The sequence below is a fragment of the Rhincodon typus genome, chromosome 40 (assembly GCF_021869965.1).
Source record: "Rhincodon typus isolate 14 chromosome 40, sRhiTyp1.1, whole genome shotgun sequence".
Classification (NCBI taxonomy): Eukaryota; Metazoa; Chordata; class Chondrichthyes; order Orectolobiformes; family Rhincodontidae; genus Rhincodon; species Rhincodon typus.
In genome coordinates this window covers 823,072-845,485 of record NC_063371.1, presented here as the reverse complement: position 1 = coordinate 845,485, position 22,414 = coordinate 823,072, and the positions used below count along the sequence as shown (strand labels likewise).

Here is a 22,414-nt window from a genome sequence, read left to right as displayed (position 1 = left end):
GAGGTGCACTTCAATCCACGTGCTATGTCTTGCTGGAAGTAAATGAATTGCCTTTGTTGTTGCCTTTGCAGCAAACTGTAGGTTGTAAGGAGTACTTATGAAGTATCTTTAAAGAATTCCTGAGAGAAAAATGTTCATAGCTGGCAGGTTTTGATCATGTGGAAGTATTACAACATATATTGAATTTCAGGTTTTGCTGAATCTTTTCTTAATGTAATTTTCTCTGGTAGTTTTTCTTTTATTCAGGCACTCTTTGAATCACAACATTCAATTCAAAGATATTTAATTGAAAAGCAACTGCTCAAACTTAATAAAATGTTCAATTTTTCTGAACTAATACATATTCCTGAGATAGCAGATGAGCCATTTAGCTTTTTGATTTTTGTGTTATTTGTAGGTAGTACCAATGTTGGGGACCATCTCCCCACAGGACAGCTGTCTGTGGTGCCCTGGCGCCGCACTGGAGTGAGATATGCTAACAATGAAGCCTACTTTGACGTGGTGGAAGAGATTGATGCCATCATAGACAAATCAGGTACAGATGGTGTTGTAGCATTCTTTATCATTGATGAACTCCATTACGATACAGAGAAAGACAGCTGAATCAAATCAGACTTTCTATCTGTCTTCACACCATAGTAAAATTATACCAACGACATCCCCAAATAGTCAACCCAATGGTGACTAGCTTTTCAATAACAAAGTCCAGACTTTGTCAAAAAGTGATATTCAGATTCCAGTTTTGAATCTTAAACAAAAGACAACTATTTATAAAATGCACAATAATTCTAGCAGAGAGAAAATTTAAAAAAAACTCGGTAAGCTAATTAATGTCTGTGCTTTAAATTCAACCTTTGTTTTCAGTCCCCAGGGGTGGCTTGCTGGCTTAGTGGTTAGCACTGACTAGATAAATGGCTTTCATGATTCATTGTTCGCAGACATAAATGTGGACTCCATGACTGCTGTTCCTGATATGTGATCAGTTCACCCAGGTAAAGGCAATGCTTTGAATTCATCTTTCTAGTCTTTGGGATTCTGGAAGCTGGTGTAGCAGATTAGTCGGAGAGCTTTCAAATCTTCATGCTGTCTCAGCAATAGCCACAAAACATCTCTCGGAAAGCATAGTTCAAAGAAAAACTTCAAATCTGGATCCGCTGTGATCTCCTCTTCCTGAGGACTCCATTACGATTCAGTAGCTGTCATCTGCTTGAACATAGGATCTCTTCCAGACTTGCTGGAACCAATTCCCAGTTTGTTAATGGCCAACTTCTGCTATCTGATTAATCTTCCTGGGGTCACTGTATCCATTGGAATCCCTTTAATCACGAATCAGACTACAACTATCCCCCAGGCCTAGTCTCACTAACAAACAAAATTTGTTTGGTCTGTTCTTTTTCTGTTACCACAAGCTGTCCCAAAGTCTATAAGTCATTTCCAGTTTGTAATTCAAAATTGACAAAAGAATAGAAACAAAAATGATGAAAAATCAGTGTCGTTTCAGCAACACCCATTATGTTCTGTTGCCTGAAAATTTAACATTGTTGACATTGAATGTAAGTCATAAACTTACAACCAAATATTATATTCTGGCTTGCTTGCTAGCTGAGCATCAGTGTTAAAATTGAAATGCTTCATCCAGATGCAGGATAAGTAGACATTGATCCATTCTGTTTTACCCAAAGCCATTCATTGGTATCACTGAAGCTGTCCCCAAAAGACATGTGATGGAGTTACTATTCGATCTTAATATTGGTGTCATACCTGTGAGCTGATGAAGCTTAGGCACACCTTGATTAACTTATAGTCTTGTTCAATGTTGCAAGCTGCCAATCATTCTTTGTGTAATGGCACTTAGATGTGACTACTTAACTTCAGGTAATGCTTCTGTTTCTGTGTTTCTTGTGTTGACTGTTTATTTGTAACCTCATCCCGTGTTGGTTGGTTAATATTATTAGCCACTTGAGCTGAATGTGTATGCAATCTCACCTCTTTCTGAACAAGTCAGTGAGGCCTATTATTGTATGAGGCCTGTGAATTGTAACTATGCTGCAGACATGAGATTAACTTCAGACTCTCATCCAGTCAGCTCACCTCGAAGTTATGTTCGATCAATACACAATATATTGCTTCTGCTGTTACAAAGATTAGAAATGTAGAAACATAATATTTTTGTTATGCTGTGCACTTGCTACATTGATGGAATCAGCATGAGGCAACCCACCAGATTTAGACTGGCTCATTGAAAGAATTATTCTAGTTAACCCACTCCCCTGCTCTTGCATCAGGGTGCTGAAAATATTTCCTTTACAAGTATATTCCCTTTTCAAAGTTAGTATTGAATCTAATTCCATCACCCCTTCAGGCAGTGCATTTTCAGAATTGGAGCTGGACGTTATCCACAATGTATCACCATCTACAGTTAGCTGTGCTACAGTATTCCGGATACCAGTTAGTGCATTATGCTGTGTTTCGTTGTGACCTCTCCAGTGGTAAAACTCTGACACAATTGGTCTTCATTGCTCACACCCACTCTGAAGTGCAATGCTAATTGGAAAAGTGTTCATACCAGGCATTGTGTGTAGCTTTAGTCCTCCAGAATGGAAGGTGTGGTTTCTGGAAAATCACATGTTGTTTTTTTTTTTTGCTTAAAATAAAAAGGAACTCAATTGGATGGTTCTGACTTCTTTGAAATTATTTGAGTTAATTTCGTTTACAAGCAAATACCTAATTGTTCATGCATGTTGTTCTTATTGAGCTTTTTTATGTCTGAATGGTTTTCATTAATGCTGATGTCACACTTACTATAGGTTCAACAGTATTTGCTGAAATACAGGGTGTCATTGATGCTTGTGTGAAACTGACTGGAATGCCAGATCTCACCCTCTCCTTCATGGTAAGATTTGCTGCATAGTGGTTGAGCAATTTGAAATATCATTGAGAAAACATTAATCCAAAATGATTATACAAGGCCGTTTCTTTTCCGCCTGTGGGTGAATTGATCAGCTGAAAGCTGACATCTAAGATCATGGGGATGTCTGGAAGTGGCTAGGTTTGGTGATCCTTCAGCACTTTTGACTGCAGATGGGTGTGAAGATTCTTCAGACTTCTTTTGTTGCCTCATGTGCTGGCTCTGCCATCATTTTGGAGGGAGGTTTGAAGTGTTGTTTTAATTGCCCATCACCATTGATACTCTCATACAGCACGTAACCAGACACTTGGGTCCAACCAGTCCAAGCCGAGCATAATCCCAAACTAAACCAGTTCCGCCAGGCCCATATCCCTCCAAACCCTTCCTATTCATGTACTTACCAAATGTCTTTCAAACATTGTAATTGTGCCCACATCTACCACTTCTGAAGTTCATTCCAGACATGAACCACGCCCTGTGTTTTTAAAAAAAAAAAAAAAAATTGTCCCTTATGTCTTTTTTAAATCTCTGTTCTCATCTTTAAAAATGTGTCCCCTACTCTTGAAATCTCCTATCCCAGGGAAAAGACACCTGCTATTAATTCTGTCCATACCCCTCATGATTTTATAAACCTCCAAAAGGTCACCTGTCAACCTCCTACACCCCAGTGAAAAAAGTCCCAGCCTCTCCTTATAACTCAAACCTTCCACACCCAGCAACATCCTGATAAATCTCTTCTGAACCCTCTCCAGTTTAACAATATCCTTTCTATAACAGGACTAGATGTGACAGGAACAAAGAACTTCGAATTGTGGAACCCATAACTTCTATTAGCATGCATGGAGTACAGTAGTGATGCTTCATTGGTTTGTAGTACCTCATTTTCAGGTAACATTCCCTTTCACACTTTTCATTGAATCAAGATTGGTCACCTCACTTGATGACCGTGGTGGCATGAGGCTTAGGCCAACCGTGTTTCAGATCTTGGTGGAATACACTGCTGCTGAAATGGTCCTTAGCATCTCATAGATGCCTAGTTTTTGAGCTGCTAGATCCAGGTTTTCATACGATCCCATTTAGAATGGTGCTCATGCCACCCAAAACAATGAAGAACTTACTCAGTTCATGCAAATTGTTTTCACATTTGTGGTGGTCTTCTGATACTGCCATAGAAATGTAAAAGGCAGATTGGCAAAGTTGAGGCCAGGTAAATTTTTCTCCTGTTGGTTATTTGGTCATCTACTACAATCCTATTCTGGCAATTGTATTCTCGACGATTCTGTCAACTCCTTCAGTAGCAGTCCTACTGACCCAGTCAATGATTGACATTGACATTGAAGCACCTACCCAGAGTAAAATTCTGTGCACTTGGTACATACAGTGATTCTTCCAAATGCTGCTCAACACAATGTTCCTTTTATTCATTCAGGAAATGTGGCCGGGCCAGCATTTGTTGTCCATCCTTAATTGCCCTTTATATGGTGGTAGGGTATTGCTATCTTGAAATATTGTGGTCCATTTGGTGTGGGTACTAGCATAGTAGGGAAGGAGTTCCAGGATTTAAATAAATGACAGTGATGGAATAGTCACATACTTTGAGGTCTTGAAAGGAGAAATGACAAATTATGGTGTTTCCATAGATCTGCTGTCCTTAGCCTTGTAGATGGGAGTAATCATGGATTTAGAAGATGCTGAAAAAGGATCTTGGGTGAATTTCTGCAGTGCATTTTGTACATGTATTGCTGCTGTTGAGCATCAGTGGTGCCAATCCAGTGGCCTGTTTTGGTGTCAGGCTTCTTGAGTGTTGTTGGAGCTGCATTCATCCAGACATACGGTGAGTATTATATCACACTCTTGACTTGCCAATGAGGACAGGCTTTGGGGAGTCAGGAGGTGAGTTAATTGGTGCAGAATTCCTCGCCTTTGACCTGCTCTTGTAATCACATTTATTTATATTGAGTTCAGTTCAATTTCTGGCCAATGGCCACCACCCAGGATGTTGTTTGTGGGTGAATCAGTGATGGCATTGCCATGGAATGTTAGAAAGTGATGGAAAGATTCTCGTTGGAGATGGTCATTGCCTAGCACTTGTGTGGCACAAATAGTTACCCAAACCTGGATATTGTGCAGGTTTTTCTGCTGATTGATCAGTGACTTAGGGCAGGAGAAAGCAATCAGCAGGTGGTTCCTTGCCTACCTTTTATATGATATCATGAATCCAGGTTGGTGCTCATTAACAGAGAGTTGCTCTTGTCTGGAATTGACCGTTGAAATGGAGTAATTGGGCAAATGATGGATTGAGGAGGTTGTATGCAAGTGGGAAAGGACTCGAGATTTGTGTCGTCCTGCTAAAACACTGGGCAGTATCTGGTAATAAAGTGCCATTGGTGCGATCATAGAAATAAGTGACTGTGCTTGGCTTTCAGTCAAGGTTTGATCTGTAAATTAAGAGGAAGGATCGTGGAGTTCAACTGTTGAGTTCAGGCTGGTGACAAATGAGGCCCCATGGTTCTAACAATGAGTGCTGATCTTTGATGTAATGATGTTCCTAAAAGATCTGTGAGAATTCATTTTATCTCTTGCAATGTTTGCAGAATCCTCGACTCTTGGATGATGTCAGTTTCCATCCTTGTGTACGTTTCAAGCGTTGGGAGTCAGAACGAATTCTTTCCTTCATACCACCTGATGGCAATTTTCGCCTCCTATCTTACCACGTCAGTTCCCAAAAGTAAGTTAGACTTCTTTGGATCAAGGATGATTTGGAAGAATTAAGACAATTTTATTCCCTTTCTAGATTTTTCTCTGTTTCACTTGGAGACCAATATCTTAGCTATGAATGGCAGAACTAACTCTAGTATTCACCTGTGGTTGGTGATTGGATGTTCAGAGCTTAATTTTCAGATCTCATTTTCCTTTTAATTTTCACTGAAAGATTTACATGCCAAATGGTGACTAATGCAATTTTCATCTTATTACTAGGATGTATTTTGCTGTAATTGTCATTTGAAAGCAGGAAACAGATATCACTAAGTATGAATTGACAATAGGCCATCTGACTGTGAGTCACTTTTTTTCCTTTGCCAAGTTTCATTTGTTTTATTTTATTGTTTTAAGTAAAAGGATTGTCTGAATGAGGACGAGAAGTAGGCCAATTGGCTCTTTGAGCTGCTCCACCATCTATTAACATATGGCAGATTGAATTGTGGCCTTACCTCCATTTTACTGCTTGACTCCCTCAATCAATCAAGTATCTAACTTAGCCTTGAATGTTTGAATATATTCAATGACCCAGTCTCCAATGCACTCTGAAGGATAATTCCAAAGTTTGATAACCCTTTAAAGAAAAGAAATTCCTTCCTACATCTCGCTTTAAAATAGGACCCCCCGAATTTGTAAACTGTGGCCTGCAGTTGTCGATTTCTCCACAAGGGGAAAAATTCACACACCTGGCCAAGCCCTCTCAGAATCGGATGTTTCAATAAGGTCATCTCCCATTCTTCTCAGCTCCCATGAATTTAGGCCCAACTACTTACCTTTTTGTCGGAAGGCAACCCCTTCTTCCCAAGAGTCAGCCGAGTGAACATTCAGTTTTTTCCAATGCACTTATATCCTTTGTTTTCTCTTCTTTTGTGGGACGTGGGCCTCGCTGCCTGGCCAGCATTTCTTGCCCATCCCGAGTTGCACTTGAGAAGGTGGTGGTGAGCTGCCTTCTTGAACTGCTGCAGTCCTCCTGCTGTGGGTTGACCCACAATGCCATGAGGGAAAGAAGTCCAAGATTTTGATCCAGCGACAGTGAAGGAAGGCGATATATCTCCAAGTCAGGATGGGGAGTGACTTGGAGGGCAGCCTTGAGGTGGTGGTGTTCCCATATGTTTGCTGCCCTTGTCCTTCTACAGGGACGTGGTCGTGGGTTTGGAAGGTTCTATCTGAGGATCTTTGGTGATTTTCTGCAGTGCATCTTGTAAATAGTGCACACTGCTGCTACTGAGAGTCGGCGATGGAGGGAGTGGATGCTTGTGGATGTAGTGCCAATCAAGCGGGCTGCTTTGTCCTGGGTGGTGTCAAGCTTCTTTAATATTGTTGGGGCTGTACTCATCCAGGCAAGTGGGGAGTATTCCATCACACTCCTAACTTGTGCCTTGTAGATGGTAGACAGGCTTTGAGGAGTCAGGAGGTCAGTTACTCGCTGCAGTATTCCCAACTTCTGACCTGCTCCTGTAGCCACGTGTTCATGTGGTGATTCCAGTTGAGTCTGTGATCAATGATACCACCCAGGATGTTGATAGTGGGGGATTCAGTGATGGTAACACCACTGAATGTCAAGGGACGGTGGTTAGATTGTCTCTTATTGGTGATGGTCATAGCCTGGCATTTGTGTGGCGCAAACGTCATTTGCCACTTGTCATCCCAAGCCTGGATATTGTCCAGATCTTTTTTGCATTTGAACATGGACTGCTTCAGTATCTGAGGAGTCACGAGGGAGTTGAACATTGTGCATACATCGGTGAACATCCTCACTTCTGACCTGATGATGGAGGGAAGATCATTGATGAAGCAGCTGAAGATGGTTGGGCCTAGAACACGATCCTGAGGAACTCCTGCGGAGATGTCCTGGAGCTGAGATGATTAGCCTCCAACATCCATGATCATCTTCCTATGTGTCAGGTATGACTCCAACCAGCAGAGAGTTTCCCCCCGATACCCATTGATTCCAGTTTAGCTAGGGCTCCTTGATGCCACACTCGGTCGAATGCAGCCTTGACATCAAGGGCTGTCCATCTCATCTCACCTCTGGAATTCAGCTCGTTTGTCCATGTTTGAACCAAGGCTGTAATGAGGTCAGGAGCTGAGTGGCCCTGGTGGAACCCAAACGGAGCATCACTGAGCAGGTTATTTATGAGCAGGTACTGCTTGATAGCACTGTTGATGACACCTTCCATCACTTTACTGATGATCGAGAGGAGACTGATGGGGCGGTAATTGACCGGGTTGGATTTGTTCTGCTTTTTGTGTACAGGACATACTTGGGCAATTTTCCCCATTGGAATAGATACCAGTGTTGTAACTGTACTGGAACAGTTTGTCTAGGGGAGCGGCAGGTTCTGGAGCACAAGTCTTCAGTACTATTGCCGGAACGTTGTCGGGGCCTGTAGCCTTTGCAGTATCCAGTGTCTCCCCGTTTCTTGATGTCACATGGAGTGAATCGAATTGGCTGAAGTCTCAAATCTGTAATGCTGGGGACCACTGGAGGAGGCCGAGATGGATCATTCACTCGGCACTTCTGGCTGAAGATTGCTGCTAATGCTTCGGCCTTATCTTTTGCACTGATGGGCTGGGCTCTTCCACCATTGAGAATGGGGATATTTATGAAGCCTCCTTTTCCAATGAGATGTTTAATTGTCCACCACCATTCACGACTGGATGTGTCAGGACTGCAGAGCTTAGATCTGATCCGTTGGTTGTGGGATCACTTAGCTCTGTCTATCACTTGCTGTTTTTGCTGTTGGGCGTGCAAGTCGTCCTGTTTGGTGGCTTCACTAAGCTGATGTCTCATCTTCAGCTATGCCTCGTGCAGCTCCTGGCATGCCCTCCTGCACTCTCCATTGAACCAGTGTTGATCCCCTGGCTTGATGATAACGGTTGAGTGGGGGAAATGCCGGGCCATGAAGTTACAGATTGTGCTGGAGTACAATTCCGCTGCTGTTGATGGCCCACAGCGCCTCATGGATGCCCAATAGATCTATGCAAGTTCATCCCATTTAGCACGGTGATACACACAACATGGTGGAAGTTATTTTCAATGTGAAGGCAAGACTTTGTCTCCGCAAGGACTGTACGATGGTCTCTTACCGATACAGTCATGGACCGATGCATCTGCAGCTGGCAGATTGATAAAGCTGAGGTCAGGTATGTTTTTCCCTCTTGTTGGTTCCCTCACCACCTACCGCAGACCCAGTCTAGCAGCTCTGTCCTTTAGGACCCAACCAGCTCGATCAGTAGTACTGCTGCTGAGCCACTCTTGGTGGTGGACATTGAAATCCCCCACCCAGAGTACATTTTGTGCCCTTGCCATCCTCAGTGCTTCGTCTAGGTGTTGTTCAACATTGAGGAGTACTGATTCATCAGCTGAGGGAGGACAGTATGTGGTAATCAGCAGGAAGTTTCCTTGCCCATGTTTAACCTGAAGCCATGAGACCTCATAGGGTCCAGAGTCAATGTTGAGGACTCCCAGAGCAACACCGTCCCGACTGTATACTACTGTGCTGCCCCCTCTGCTGGGTCTGTCCTACCGGTGGGACAGGACATATCCAGGGATGGTGGTGTCTGGGACATTGTCTGTAAGGTATGATTCTGTGAGTATGACTATGTCAGGCCGTTGCTTAACTAGTCTGTGAGACAGCTCGCCCAATTTTGGCACTAACCCCCAGATGTTAATGAGGAGGACTTTGCAGGGTCAACAGGGCTGTTTCTGCTGTTCTCTTTTCCAGCGCCTAGGTCGATGCCATTTGAGACTTTGTAGCAATTGGTAGAACTGCGTGGCTTGCTAGGCCATTTCAGAGGGCAACTGAGAGTCAACCACATTGCTGTGGGTCTGGAGTCGGATGTAGGCCAGACCAGGTGAGGATGGCAGATTTCCTTCCCTGAAGGACATTAGTAAACCAGATGGGTTTTTCCGACAATCGGCAATGATTTCATGGTGATCAGTAGATTCTTAATTCCAGACTATTTTTTTCATTATTGAATTCAAATTCCACCATCAATGTACTGTAGTATTAAAAGCACTTTGCTACTTTAACATTCTTTTCCCTTTCCAATGAAAGCCAACACTTCAATGCCTTCCAAATCACTTGCTCTACCTAAACACTTGCTTTTCTGTGAATCATGTACCATGCATACCTGTAGTTTCTCTGGTTAGATGTATTCTGGTTTTCATGTTTTATTTTCCCTGCTGAACAAATGTTGTCAGATTTTCCCACATAATAATCCATCACCAACTGTTTCCCTTAACCTATCTATACTCCTTCACAGACTGTTTGTTTGTATCCTCCTCACAGTTTGCTTTCCTAACTATCTATGTATAATTTGCAAACTTTTTCTACAATAGAGATTATCTCTACATTCAATTCATAAATACGGATTATAAAAAGTTGAAGTGCCAGCATTTATTGGTGATATTTTAGAAATAAACATTGTTAAAACTTTTGGAAGAGAGAACTTTTAATCTCCTTACATTGCAGTACACAGTCAAATGTATGTTTTGTTCAGATTCATGTGACCTCTATGTATCAGTGCATGACAATTCTCGAATATACTGGGGGTTTCCTGTTAACTTCCTGATTCATTTTGTTTTTCTCATCTGACTTCAATTTAAATTAATTTTAACATTGGATCAGAATCTCCAAGTCAAATATTCATTTTTCTTTCAATGTGCCAGTAACTTGGATGCATTTTAGATCAAAGAATACTGTATTCTATTTAACTGCAAGTCCAAAACTTGTGAAAATGAAAACGCATTCCATTTCAGTCCTAGTCTTTGAGACTTGATGGCCTTGTAAATCTCGGGTCACGGATAAATGATCATAATTTTTCCCTATCTGCATGTTGGTTTTCTCTTCCATTCCAGTGACTAAGAGAAGTAGGAATTGAAAACTAGCGTACTATTTGTAGGTCTTGCTGGGTTATTAGAAAATATTTACAAATGATACAAGCACATTTTCAAGATTGAGGGTGAAATTGAAGAGGTTAAATTGCAGACCTCTTGTGAATCTCCTTCGTTGTCGCATGAAGACCAGTGCTTTGATTTTCTTAAATGCTTGAAATATTTTATGCAAAGACGACATTGAAATTTGCAGCGTGAACATTTTTCAACTGCAGATAGCAATTGCTCCACTGCAAGACTCTGTTTTCTGAATTATACTGGTAATTTATATGGTTCAGGAGTCGGGGGTGCTGAATAAAGCTGACAGGTAGAATTTAACATTTTGATACTTTTCTGGATATGTTAATAGAATTGTTGTTTCTCTCTGCTGTTTGCTTTATATCATCGCCTTTGTGAGTAAATTTGACTGAGTATTTACCATTGTTAGTATAATTTTTTTAGGATGTGTAACATCCCATCCCATCCCATCTTTATTCTGCTGTGAAATGGGAAAATGGAATTATTTAGTTTTGTAGCACACTATTCTGTCATGCCAACCGACCTTCCTTCATTCCTGCTCAGTAGAACAGTCTGATGCTGGAATTATTGAAAGGAAACCCAACGTGTAACTCTGCTACAAGGTTGGGAAATGTTGTTGTCATCTTGAGGTTCTAATGTTAGGTCAAAAGTGAAACGTAATATTGGCACCAACCCAGAAGTTGTGTGGCTAAAGCTGGTATCATTTCTTTTGATGCAGAATGTGGAGTTTGAAGATAATTGCTTTCTACCTCGATGAATATTTGAATGCATGGACTCGAGCAGTTCAAGATGGCAGCTCATCACTGCCTTCTCAAGGGCAACTAGGGAAAGGCAATAAATGCGGGCCAGCCTGCAATGCCCACATCTCTCAAATGACTGGTTAAAAAGCAAATGCTGAATTTTTTAACAATGTTTAGTCATTCCTGTTAAGTGAATTGTTCAAAACAGGAAACCCAGCTGTTGTGTAGCAGTTTTAAAACTAAAAGCAACAGTCCATTGGAGCAAAATACTACACATTAGAAATCTAAAACAAAAATAGCTGGAAATACTCAGCAATTCAGCAATACCTGTAGATAATGTTTATGGAGTAGTTGCAATGAAACGTCCATAAATCTGTAAGATGTTGGAGCATCAAGTCTTCCCTGACATTCATTGAGAACATAGATGATCTGATAATCGTCAACACCACTTTCATTGCCTTTTCCCGATAACCCTTGAATCCCTTCCTGATTAAAAATCTGTCTATCTCAGCCTTAAATGTACTTAACAACCCAGCCTCAACAGCCCTCCGCAGAAAAGAAATACACAAATTCATTACCCTCGGAGAAGAAATTCCTCCTCATCTTGGTCTTAAATTGGAGACCACTTATTCTGAGATTATGTCCCCAGTCCTCGACTCTGCTACAAGGGTAAATGACCTTTCTACATCCACTCTGTTGAGTTCTCTAAGTGTCTTATATAATTCAATGAGCTCAGTTCTCATTCTTCTGAACTCCACTCAGTACATGCCCAACCTACTCAACTTTTCCTCATAAGACAGTCCCTCTATACCTAGTAAAAGTCTAATGAACCTTCTCTGAACTGCCTTCAATGCCAGTATACCTTTTCTTAGATTAGGGACTCAAAACTGTTCACAGTATTCCAGCTGTTCTCTGCATAGTGGTTTGTATAGTTTAAGCAAGACCATCCTATTTTTACAGTTCATTCCCTTTGAAATAAAGGTCAGCATTATGTGTGCCTTCTGTATTACCCACCTTGAATGATAGCTTTTTAAGATATCTGAGATTCCCAAATCCCTCCGTGTTGTAGCTTTCTGCAGTCTTTCTCCATTTCAATAATCTTCAGTTCCTCTGTTCTTCCAGCCTAAGTACATCACCTACATTTTCCTACATTATATTCTATCAGCTACGTTTTTGCCTATTCGTTTAACCTGTCTCTATCTCTCTGCAGACTCTGTGTCATTCTCACCACTTGCCTTTCCACCCACTGTTGGGTCATCTGCAAACTTGTACATTCACTTTGCTCATCCAAGCCATGAGCATACTCTGTAAATAGTTGTCTCCCCAGCACCAGTCTTGCAGCGCAGGCATCTGGAGTCCATGCATGGCACATTGTAGATTCTGGAACCGGATGACATTGCTACGAGCAGCCTGATGAGCGCAGACATTGAGAGTAGCAACATGCATGCGATGCCACGCAGCTTAGAGGGAATGTTGGCCAGCACCGACTCCTGTGACAATCTGCTAGTTACAGCTTATCCTGAAAATGCCCCCTTATCCCAACTTTTTCGTCTACTTGTTAGCCAATCCTCTGTCCTGCAGTAGTACCTCCAACACCATGACCTGTTGTCTCATTAAGTAACCTACTCTGTGGCACCTTGTCAACTGCCTTCTCAAAATCCCAGTATAATACATACACTGCTTCACCTGTATCTATCCTGTTTGTTACCTTTTCAAATTCTCATAAATTTGTTAGGCATGATTTCCCCCTCATGATGCCATGCTGACTCTGCTTGATCATGTGATGCATCTATAAATGCTCTGCTCTTATGTCCTTTTATAACAGTTTCTAACATTTTCCCAATGACAGACTCTAACTAACTGGCCAAGAGTTACTAATTGGTTTTTGTTTTTGTTTCCTTCTCTTGTTTGAGAAAAGGTGTTACAATAGCAGTTTTCTAATCCTCTGGGACTTTTCCAGAATCTAAGGATTCTTGGAAGATGACTACTGGTAGACCATAAGAAAAGAACATATACTTTCTCTATTGCTACTTCCTCTTCCATCTTAGGATGCATGTCCCAGGTCCAAAGGTTTATCAGTCTTTGACCCGATTTAGTTTCCCTCGCATCTTCCCTGAAGTGATAGTCATTATTTATTTCTTCTTTTCCTTTTGTCCCTTGATTATTTCATAATTGCTATTAGCCGATGCAAAGACTAATACAAAGAATTTGTTCAACTCTTCTGCCATTTCCTGGTTCCCCGTTCCCCAGCTTAATTCTCTCGGGCCTATGCTCACTTTGGCCTATGTCCTCCTTTTTATGTATTTCAAGAACTGATCTGGAATGTTAAATGTATTTCCCTCTGCATGTGATGCTGACATTCTGAGTATTTAAGAATTTTTTGCTTCCGTTTTGAGTAACAGTGGGCTTTGTGTAGACAGAATTGGATTTGGCTGTGATGCCACCTCTGGTCAGATGTTCTACTAGCTGCAGGTGCATGCCATCCAAATCTGGGCCTTTCCATTCTTGTCAGTAAGTTTCAAGACCTTAACCTTGTACTAAAATCATCATGACCAGAGAAAAGCATCTGTCAGCCATCTCCTTGTGGATTTCTTCAATGAAGGGTGAGTGGAGGAAATAGCAAAAAGTAAAGTATTTAAGAAATGCTGACTGTACTAATGGCTTTTCACTCTCTTGCACCATATCTCAGCAATCTGAATAGATACAAATACTTTATCAGTATTTATTACCTTACAGTTTGGTTGCTATTCCTGTCTATGTAAAGCACAACATTACCTTCCGGGATGGCAGCTCCATGGGGCGGTTTGAAATTACCGTTGGCCCCAAACAAACAATGGGAAAGATGATCGAAGGTACAGTAGTGACCAGCCAGCTGCCAAAGGTGGTTCTGAACATGAATCTCAGCTCCACTCAAGGGAACTACACCTTTGACCCAGTCACCAAGGTAATTGGAAATTGGCACGGCCACTAACGACGGTTGATAGCACACCAATGAGCGTGTAACAAATTTGATTCAAGAATAAACGAGATAAAAAATTATTTATTTCCAAATATATTGTTTCTGAGCTAGCATATGAAACCAGAGATTTAGAACTTAATCTCTCCACAAGAAAACTTGTTGACAGATAGCTTCAGAGTTCACTGTTTGAATCTATTTAGTTTTATTATTTTAAAATATATTTTAGCCATTGTCACAGAGTCGTACAGCATAGAAACAGGCCCTTCAGCCCATCATGTCTACGTGGATCAACAAACACCAAATTACACTGATCCCATTTACATGCACTTTGTCCATAACCTCCTAAAGTGATGAATTCTGACGAAAAGGTGTTGACACTGTTAATTACCAGTCCAAGTTTTTGATGACAAAGTTCATTCAAGATTAATGCGAAAATGCAGCAACTTGATGTAGCTCTGGGAAGGTTGAAAGCTAGTTCTTATTTTTTTTTTTGCAAGGCTGATTATGAAACAATACAAATCATACAGCGAGTTTTTTTTTTCCATTAAATACATCTTGAAAGGTCACTTACTTCCGTATTTACAGGTCTCACGATACGTGCTAAATGGATCCAAGCCAGACGAGTAAGGACGAAATGAAACACAATTCCTTTTCTTTAAAAGTAGGTTGATTCACAGGACGCAGCCTTGCATGCTGACAACTATCCCAGTGTCCCGGCTGACTCTCTGTAGTAATTGTAACGAGGTCAGCCAACTGAACCTCATAGAATATGAGTTCCTGATTGGGGCTGCTAATCTGGTCCAATTAGGGAACCCTGCCTGACAGATATAAGCAGGAATATTGGACGTTCTGTTTCGTCTGACAGTTGACTCTGAGGAAGCTGGATCAGTGTTAAGGACTCCGCGTGTAAATAAAGGGCAACTTGGTGACAGGATACTGGCCTCTGTGGAGTTATTTCACTCTGTCTTGCAGCTAGCCCCATCATCGATGATCTCAGTACCTCATCAAACAATACCCATCAGTTCCGTATACTAAAATAATCAACAAGCCATTAACATGCATTCCAAATTCTTGTGATCCTTTGTATGAAAAGAATTACTTCCTGATCTTGTCCGAATAAATGGAGGTCTGATACTTATTTTCTCTTCTTTCATTAATGATTACCAAACTGGTAGAAATTAATTTTCTCTTTTAATTTCTCAAAGTCTTTCAAACTTTTTTGAGGCTTTCTATTAGAAGCTCTCCCTGTGCCACCCCCAGTTTTTGTCCATTCCATTGAAGATGGGTTTATTTTCTCCAGGTTTTCATTGTAATTGGATCCTCTCAATCGCACATTGCCTGAATAATACAACACTCTAATTTGTTTTTCTCTCCAAAAACAACACACACTGCCCTACATGTGGCCAAACTAACCTTTTAAACACTGATCATCACCTCTTCATTTGTCATTAATCATTTTAAACTCCTTATTGTGAATGGAGCTCAACAGATTTTGAAAATGTTCTGTATGTGTAATAATTGAATAGGAACTGTGAGTATTGAAAAGCAGCCAAGTGGGAAATATTATGTGGTTGGAATTGTATTTCTTGTTAAATATTATATTTTCATCCAGAACAATATTTTGGGTCATACTGTTCTTTATTTGCCCAAAGAATGGGAATCAACATCAAGTAGTTTAGATTTTAAGAATTCTACACAATGGGTATAATGATTGTTTCCCTTTGAGGATCATCACACTCTGAAAGTGTGGACTACAATAATTATACTTCTTAAAATGGTTTTCGGCAGCTTTAAGTAATTGGCCTAAGTATCGAGGAGCAATATAGTTTAACAAATCGAGAATACTGGATGGCATGGAAACATGGAACACGGAGCAAAAAAGGAATTGGACTAAGCTGTACCATTGAGCAAGTTATGCATGGGAAGTATTAAGTTAAACCACTTAAAGGCCAATAATTGATGGTTGTAGATCTTTGGAGCCAATAAATGGATGTAGTGAAGTACAATTGCAGGTTTGATGGGAAAAATTGGCCCCTGCTATTCCTACAAACCACCACAAAACATTATGTGGAAAATATCAGTCTTGAATTTGAAACCTTGACACAACATAAAAATCAGGAGATGTCTCACTTGTAATAATTGTAATCAATAAAAGAATGATGTAGCACAGAAGAATGCCATTCAGCTTAACATGGTCATGTTAGCTTTTGGTAGACTGGCTAATTAATCCCACTCCTTACTCTTCCTCTGTACCTCACCATTTTTCCTTGCCATTATTTTATCCAATTTTGCTTTTTCATGTTACACAGGAATCTGCATGCACCTCCTTTTCAGACAGTCCCTTTCCCATCATAATTTGTTGCATAAAAGTAGTCTTCTTATGGTCATCCTTCTGGTTCGTGCTCAGTCATGTAAATTCTGCTTCTTAAATCTTGACACTTCTGATACAGAACTGAGTTTTTTCTCATTTATTCTCTGAAAATGTTTCACGATTTTGAAGATTTCTGTCAAACTCTTGGTTCTTTGGAGAACAACCACAACTTTCCACTGTTTTCATCCAGATAGTTTTTTCACCATGGTTCCATTCTCTAGTATATCTCTGTTGTACCCTGTCCAAGACCATGACATTCTTGCTAACGTACAGATCCCAGAAAGGAACACGAGACTTGTTTGTTATTCTTTGTGGGACGTGAGCATTGTACTAGCTTAGCTTTATTGAAAAGGTGATGGTGTGCTGCTGCCTTGAGTTGCTGCAATCCATTTGGTGTATGTGCATCTGTAAAACTGTTAGGCAGGGAGTTGAAGGATTTTGACTCGGTGACACTGAAGGAACGGGGATATATTTCCTAGTCAGTATGGTGAGTAACTTTAAAGCAAAATACTGCAGATGCTGGAAATCTGAAACAAACGCAAAGAATACTGGAGAAACTCGGCAGGTTTGGCAACATCTGTGAAGAGAGAGTTAATGTTTGAAGTCTGGAATGACTTCTTCAGAACCTCATCAGGATCTTTGGCAGGATGTTGAGTGGCTTGGAAGGAAACTTGCAGGCAGAGGTGTTCCCGTGCATCATCTTCCAGATAGCAGTAGTTGGGGGGTTTGGAAGATGCTGTTGAGGGAGCCTTTGTGAATTAATGCAGCACATCTTGTACATGGTATATATTGCTGCAGTTGTGCATTTGGTGGTGAAGGAAGAGACTGTTCAAGGTCCCAATGAAGCAGGCTGCTTTGTCCGCATGGTGCCCAGCTTCTTGAGTTTTGCTGGCTCTGCACCCATCCAAGCAAGTGACAATATTCCATCACACTCCTGACGTATGCCTTGTAGATGATGCACGGGCTTTGGGAGACAGGAGGTCAGTTAATCGCCACTAAAATCCTAGCCTGTGACCTGCTTTTGTAGCTACATTATTTACACAGCTAATCCAGTAGAGTTTCTGGGTGGTGGAGACCCCCAGCATGTTGCAATGGTGGATTCAGCAATGGAAATGACATTGAATATCAAGGGACATTGGTTACATTGCCTTGTTGGAGATAGATGTTGCCTGGCACTCTCATACTGTGAATGTTACTTGGCACTTACCAGTCCAAGGCTTATGACAAATGAACACGGACTGCTTTATAATATGAAGAGTTGCATATGGTGAATGCCAGATGAATTTGAATCAGCATTACCGAATTTTTGCAGAGCTTCCTTCTTTTGGTATTTGATGCCAGTATGTTCAACAGTCTTCTCAAGCTGACCTTCCAACTTCAAAGATTTGTGTACATCCCTGGTTCTGTCAATTCCTGCACTTGCCTTTCCTCATTATTCTTTCCAAATATGTAACCATTCGATTTTCTTCCGTACACACACACCTATTATCATGCTTTAGGCCTTTTGGGAACTGGGAAAAAGGGACTTTTTGAAATGTTTGCAGATTTGGTTTCTGCTTTCCAATTTCATTATTTTCTTTTCAATGCTGCAAATTTAGTCATTTCAGTATTTTTAAAACTGTAATAGTGCAGTTATTTGTTCTAAACTTCTTATTGCAGATACTGTCGTGGGATATTGGGAAGATTAACCCACAGAAGCTGCCGAGCCTGAAAGGCTCCATGAGCCTGCAGGCAGGGACACCCAAGCCTGATGAGAACCCCAATATTAATATCCAGTTCAAAATACAACAACTAGCAATTTCAGGTAAGAAATGCAAAAACATTTATCTTTATCTTTAGTTTGCTTATGTTGGGTGGTTTGTTTTTAGATTCTGGGAGTAAAGGGTGCCCTATGCACCATCATATCTTCCTTCAGCTTGGAAGCTTTCCTGCTGTTCAGAGAACAGGACTGTCTGATGACACGTGCTTTAATTTGATGACAGCGATTACCAAGTTTTGCCTCCACATTTTCATTTGTTCTGAATTTTTGCAGAGCGTATTGTAGATGAACCCATTGCATATGGAAGTGGGCATGTCATTTGAGGCAAAAAGGCCGTAACTGAGGAGAAATAACACTCTCATGTGCTTCTGCCTGCACATTTGTCTCTGTTTTGATATTGTAAATTTAAGAGTACAACTCTGCTTCTGAAAATAGCCCAGAAAGTTTTACTTGCTTCTCGCTGGCCTTTAAACAACTTTTAGTTCTTTGAATGGAAGTTTTTTTAGTTTTTTGAATACAAATGCCGTAGCAGAATACCAAATAAAGTCATGCAAAGGAACAGGTGTTAAAATTTTGTAAAGAAAATATTGTTTTTAGCTTTGGGTTGAATTTTTCTACTTATACGAAATATTTTATCATTATGCTCTGCAGTAAAGAATCCTCTTTTTTTTCACACGTGGAGTGAGAAGTAGACTCCATGCAATGGACTGTTTATATTGACAAAATCCAGATAAAATAGAGTGCAGTGTGGAAAGGGCTAAAAATGCCTTAGTGGGTCCTTAACATGAATTTTAAATGCACTGGAAAGAATTCTTTGTTTGCACTTAGTCTTTGTTATGAATTACAGAAATAAACAATAAATACTTGTGCAGTTTCTTTAGGCAGCTAATGTTTTGTCTTGAAGCAAATAAAGAAAAAAAGAATGGGAGCAGAATTTTTTAGGCATTCTGCAGTGAGTTTCAACATTAATCATTCTATTTACGTTTGTGATGGGTTAGAAAAGTTAAGTACATTTTGATTTGAATTAGAATTTGGTTTATTGTCACATGTACTCACCTTTGTGCAGTAAGAAGTTTACAAAGTTGCCAATTATGGTGCCATCTTAGGTACAAAGGTACCTAGATACAGGTACAGGATGATGCTGTACGATCTCAGAACAGCATTTCATTTGACAGCTGTGTGACATTTTGATTTCTGATCAGTTATCATTATGACTTGCAGTGCAACTGAAAATAAGTTTTCTGCTGGTATATGGAACCAGATACAGATTATTTACAACTGCCAGAGTCTTTTTAATTGTCTCTTCTTTTCTTTCAATCCCTTTCATTTTGCGTGCTGTCATCCACAAAATGCAATTTTAGTTCGATGGACTAAGCCTTAGTGAGATTGTCTGTCTTCTCTCAGTCGAATAAACCCTCTTACTGATATTGTGTTCCATCTTCTCTCAGGTTTGAAGGTAAATCGACTGGACATGTATGGTGAGAAATATAAACCATTTAAAGGCATCAAGTACATGACAAAAGCTGGAAAATTCCAAGTTCGAACATAATAACTATTCTGAAGGCAATTGTTGTAGCAGCAAGACTTTCCTTCCCTACCTGTATGCTTGCCAGTTGAATCTTCCCATTTTTTCTTGTGTTTTATGTTGTTATTAGTACAACTAACCAACATCGTTAACTGTACTTAGGCTTTTGAGTTGACTCAAAGTTAACATGCAGTGTTTTTTGACACGAGCCGATGGTTTAGACTTTATATGCCCTGTTGTAAAGTTCATTTCAGTCTTCCTCACTTAAGGAATGCTGTTTATTGTCATTAACTACCTTACTCTCAAAGAAAATAGATTTAAGTATATTACCTTATAACTGGAAACATAAGGTTTCTGGGGCAAGATGAAAGCCGAAAATTTGCTACATGGTATTGGTTTTGCATTACGGAATTAGCATACAAAATAGAAAATACAGTATTATGGTAAACAGTGCTACTGTGTTGCACCTTCAGCCAAACTCTCAAGAAACCACTGTCTTTTGTCAGGTTTGGCGTTTTTAATTGTAATGTTGTCATTATTTCAGTAACCGAGGATGCTGATTTATGAAGGTGATGATTTGAATTTGTACAGTTACTACCCATCGAAAGAATATGTTGATTTTCAAGTGATCTTTTTCTTGTTTGCTGTTCAGTTGTTGAATGGTTGTTCCTCAAGAGATGAAAGCTGATATCCCAATCTTGAGGTAGCATAGTTAGTGGTGCACAAACACCATGAAGCCATACATTTCATAACCTTGTTTCCTTGTATGACAAAAAAAATCCATGTAATGGAGCAAAACTGAATTCTCTGTTGGCTTTTGTTTTTGAAGTGGGCGTTGTATTTTCTGCAATGCAACGGACTGCTGCAAGGCCAAATTTTTCAATTTGTTATCTTTGTTTATTTCTCCTGACCATACCTGATCATTTATCATTTTTAAAAAGTGCATTGCCAACTATTGTGTGTCCCTAATACCTGTGTGGAAATTATTTGCAAAGTGACTTAAATTATTGAAGGATTTTTATAATCTGTGATTGGAACATTGAGCATCTGAATTGGTATTCTATGTGAAAGCAACATCTAAAATAGCCTTAAAAATGAAGCAAGATATGGTGAATGTTTGTAACAATATATATATATTTACATACCTGTTTGTCACCCTTTAGTCTTTCCTGATTTTCAACACTTTCCATGTGCAAGAATGTCTCGTACAGAAATATGCATTTTCCTGATTTTCATTGTACTCTTGGTTGGCATTGTAATTTGAGGTACATTGGCAGTGGGCTAAGCAGGAAACATCTTCATTTTGAAGTATTATTTGGCAACAATCATTCAACTATGATGAGATTATAATTCCAGTGAATAAGACTATGTACTAATAGTCAGCTATGTACAATAGCACAGCACAAATTGTCTTTTTCATCTACCCTCTTGCCTGGAGTTATTTTTCCACAAATAATTATTTGTGGAATTATTAAACTTCAAAATCTGTTGCTGAAGAACAAGTCTTGCAGTTCTCCCAATAACTCTTCTTTTACTCAATTTTTAAAAACCAAAAGAACTGTGGGTGCTGTAAATCAGGAACAAAAACAAAGTTGCTGGAAAAGCTAAGCAGGCCTGGCAGCATCAGTGGAGGAGAAAAAAGAGTCAACGTTGCAGGTCCAGTGACCCTTCCTCATTAACTCTGTTTTCTCCTCCACAGATGCTGCCAGGCCTGTTGACCTTTTCCAGCAACTTTGTTTTTGTTCCTGTTTACTTTATTTTTGTTCCACAACTATTTTGAAGTGCAACTATGGAGATATTTCACCTTTGTTGATGCAAATAACTGAATTCAGCGCTGAACCACTGAACTGAATTTGATAAGAAAATCAGAGAGTATATTACTGATGGCAAAGAAATGCAAAATAGACACATGCTTTATTTTTCTTTGCCATCTCATGAAGGCTGAACTTCTGCTATTTGGCTTATGTTACTGTGTTGAGGTCCAAATGAAACAAAGTGGTTCCAGCTATTTAAAGATGTGACAGATTCATGGATAACAAACACCCAAATTGCTGAAACTGTTACCTCATTATCTGCCCCTTTGGGTCATATCTAGTCTATGTTTTAATTTATTTTCTCTAAGTATTTGGATGTATTTAACAATGAATATTGCTGCAATTTCTTGTTGGGTAATATTATTCCAGAGTATGATTCTATCAGGATCAGATCATTTTGCTTGAGTGTGTTATTCTTTAGCATTAAATAAAGTAAAACATGATTACAACAAACATCTGCATAATGTGCGCTTCTTTCACTTGAAGTTCATTTCTGTTAGCTCATAGAATGCAGTGTTGATAGCAAGAACTGCAGATGCTGGAGTCCGAGATAACAAAGTGTGGAGCTGGAGGAACACAGCAGGCCAGGCAGCATCAGACGAACAGGAAATGTCAGCTTTCCTGTTCCTCTGATGCTGCCTGGCCTGTTGTGTTCCTCCA

At 40.0% G+C, this 22,414-nt stretch overlaps 1 protein-coding gene across 1 annotated transcript in view; it reads left to right on the top strand.

The window, feature by feature from the left end:
- LOC109931859 (AP-3 complex subunit mu-2) overlaps nucleotides 1-22,207 on the top strand; it is a 30,313-nt gene extending 8,106 nt beyond the window's left edge. Inside the window, exons 3-8 of the mRNA XM_048618694.1 lie at nucleotides 398-535; nucleotides 2,808-2,893; nucleotides 5,503-5,636; nucleotides 14,063-14,270; nucleotides 18,316-18,460; nucleotides 19,864-22,207. Of these exons, the coding sequence (XP_048474651.1) occupies nucleotides 398-535; nucleotides 2,808-2,893; nucleotides 5,503-5,636; nucleotides 14,063-14,270; nucleotides 18,316-18,460; nucleotides 19,864-19,964 (812 nt within the window). The 3' untranslated portion in view covers nucleotides 19,965-22,207. The remainder of the gene's footprint in view (nucleotides 1-397; nucleotides 536-2,807; nucleotides 2,894-5,502; nucleotides 5,637-14,062; nucleotides 14,271-18,315; nucleotides 18,461-19,863) is intronic.
- Nucleotides 22,208-22,414: the final 207 nt, after the last annotated feature.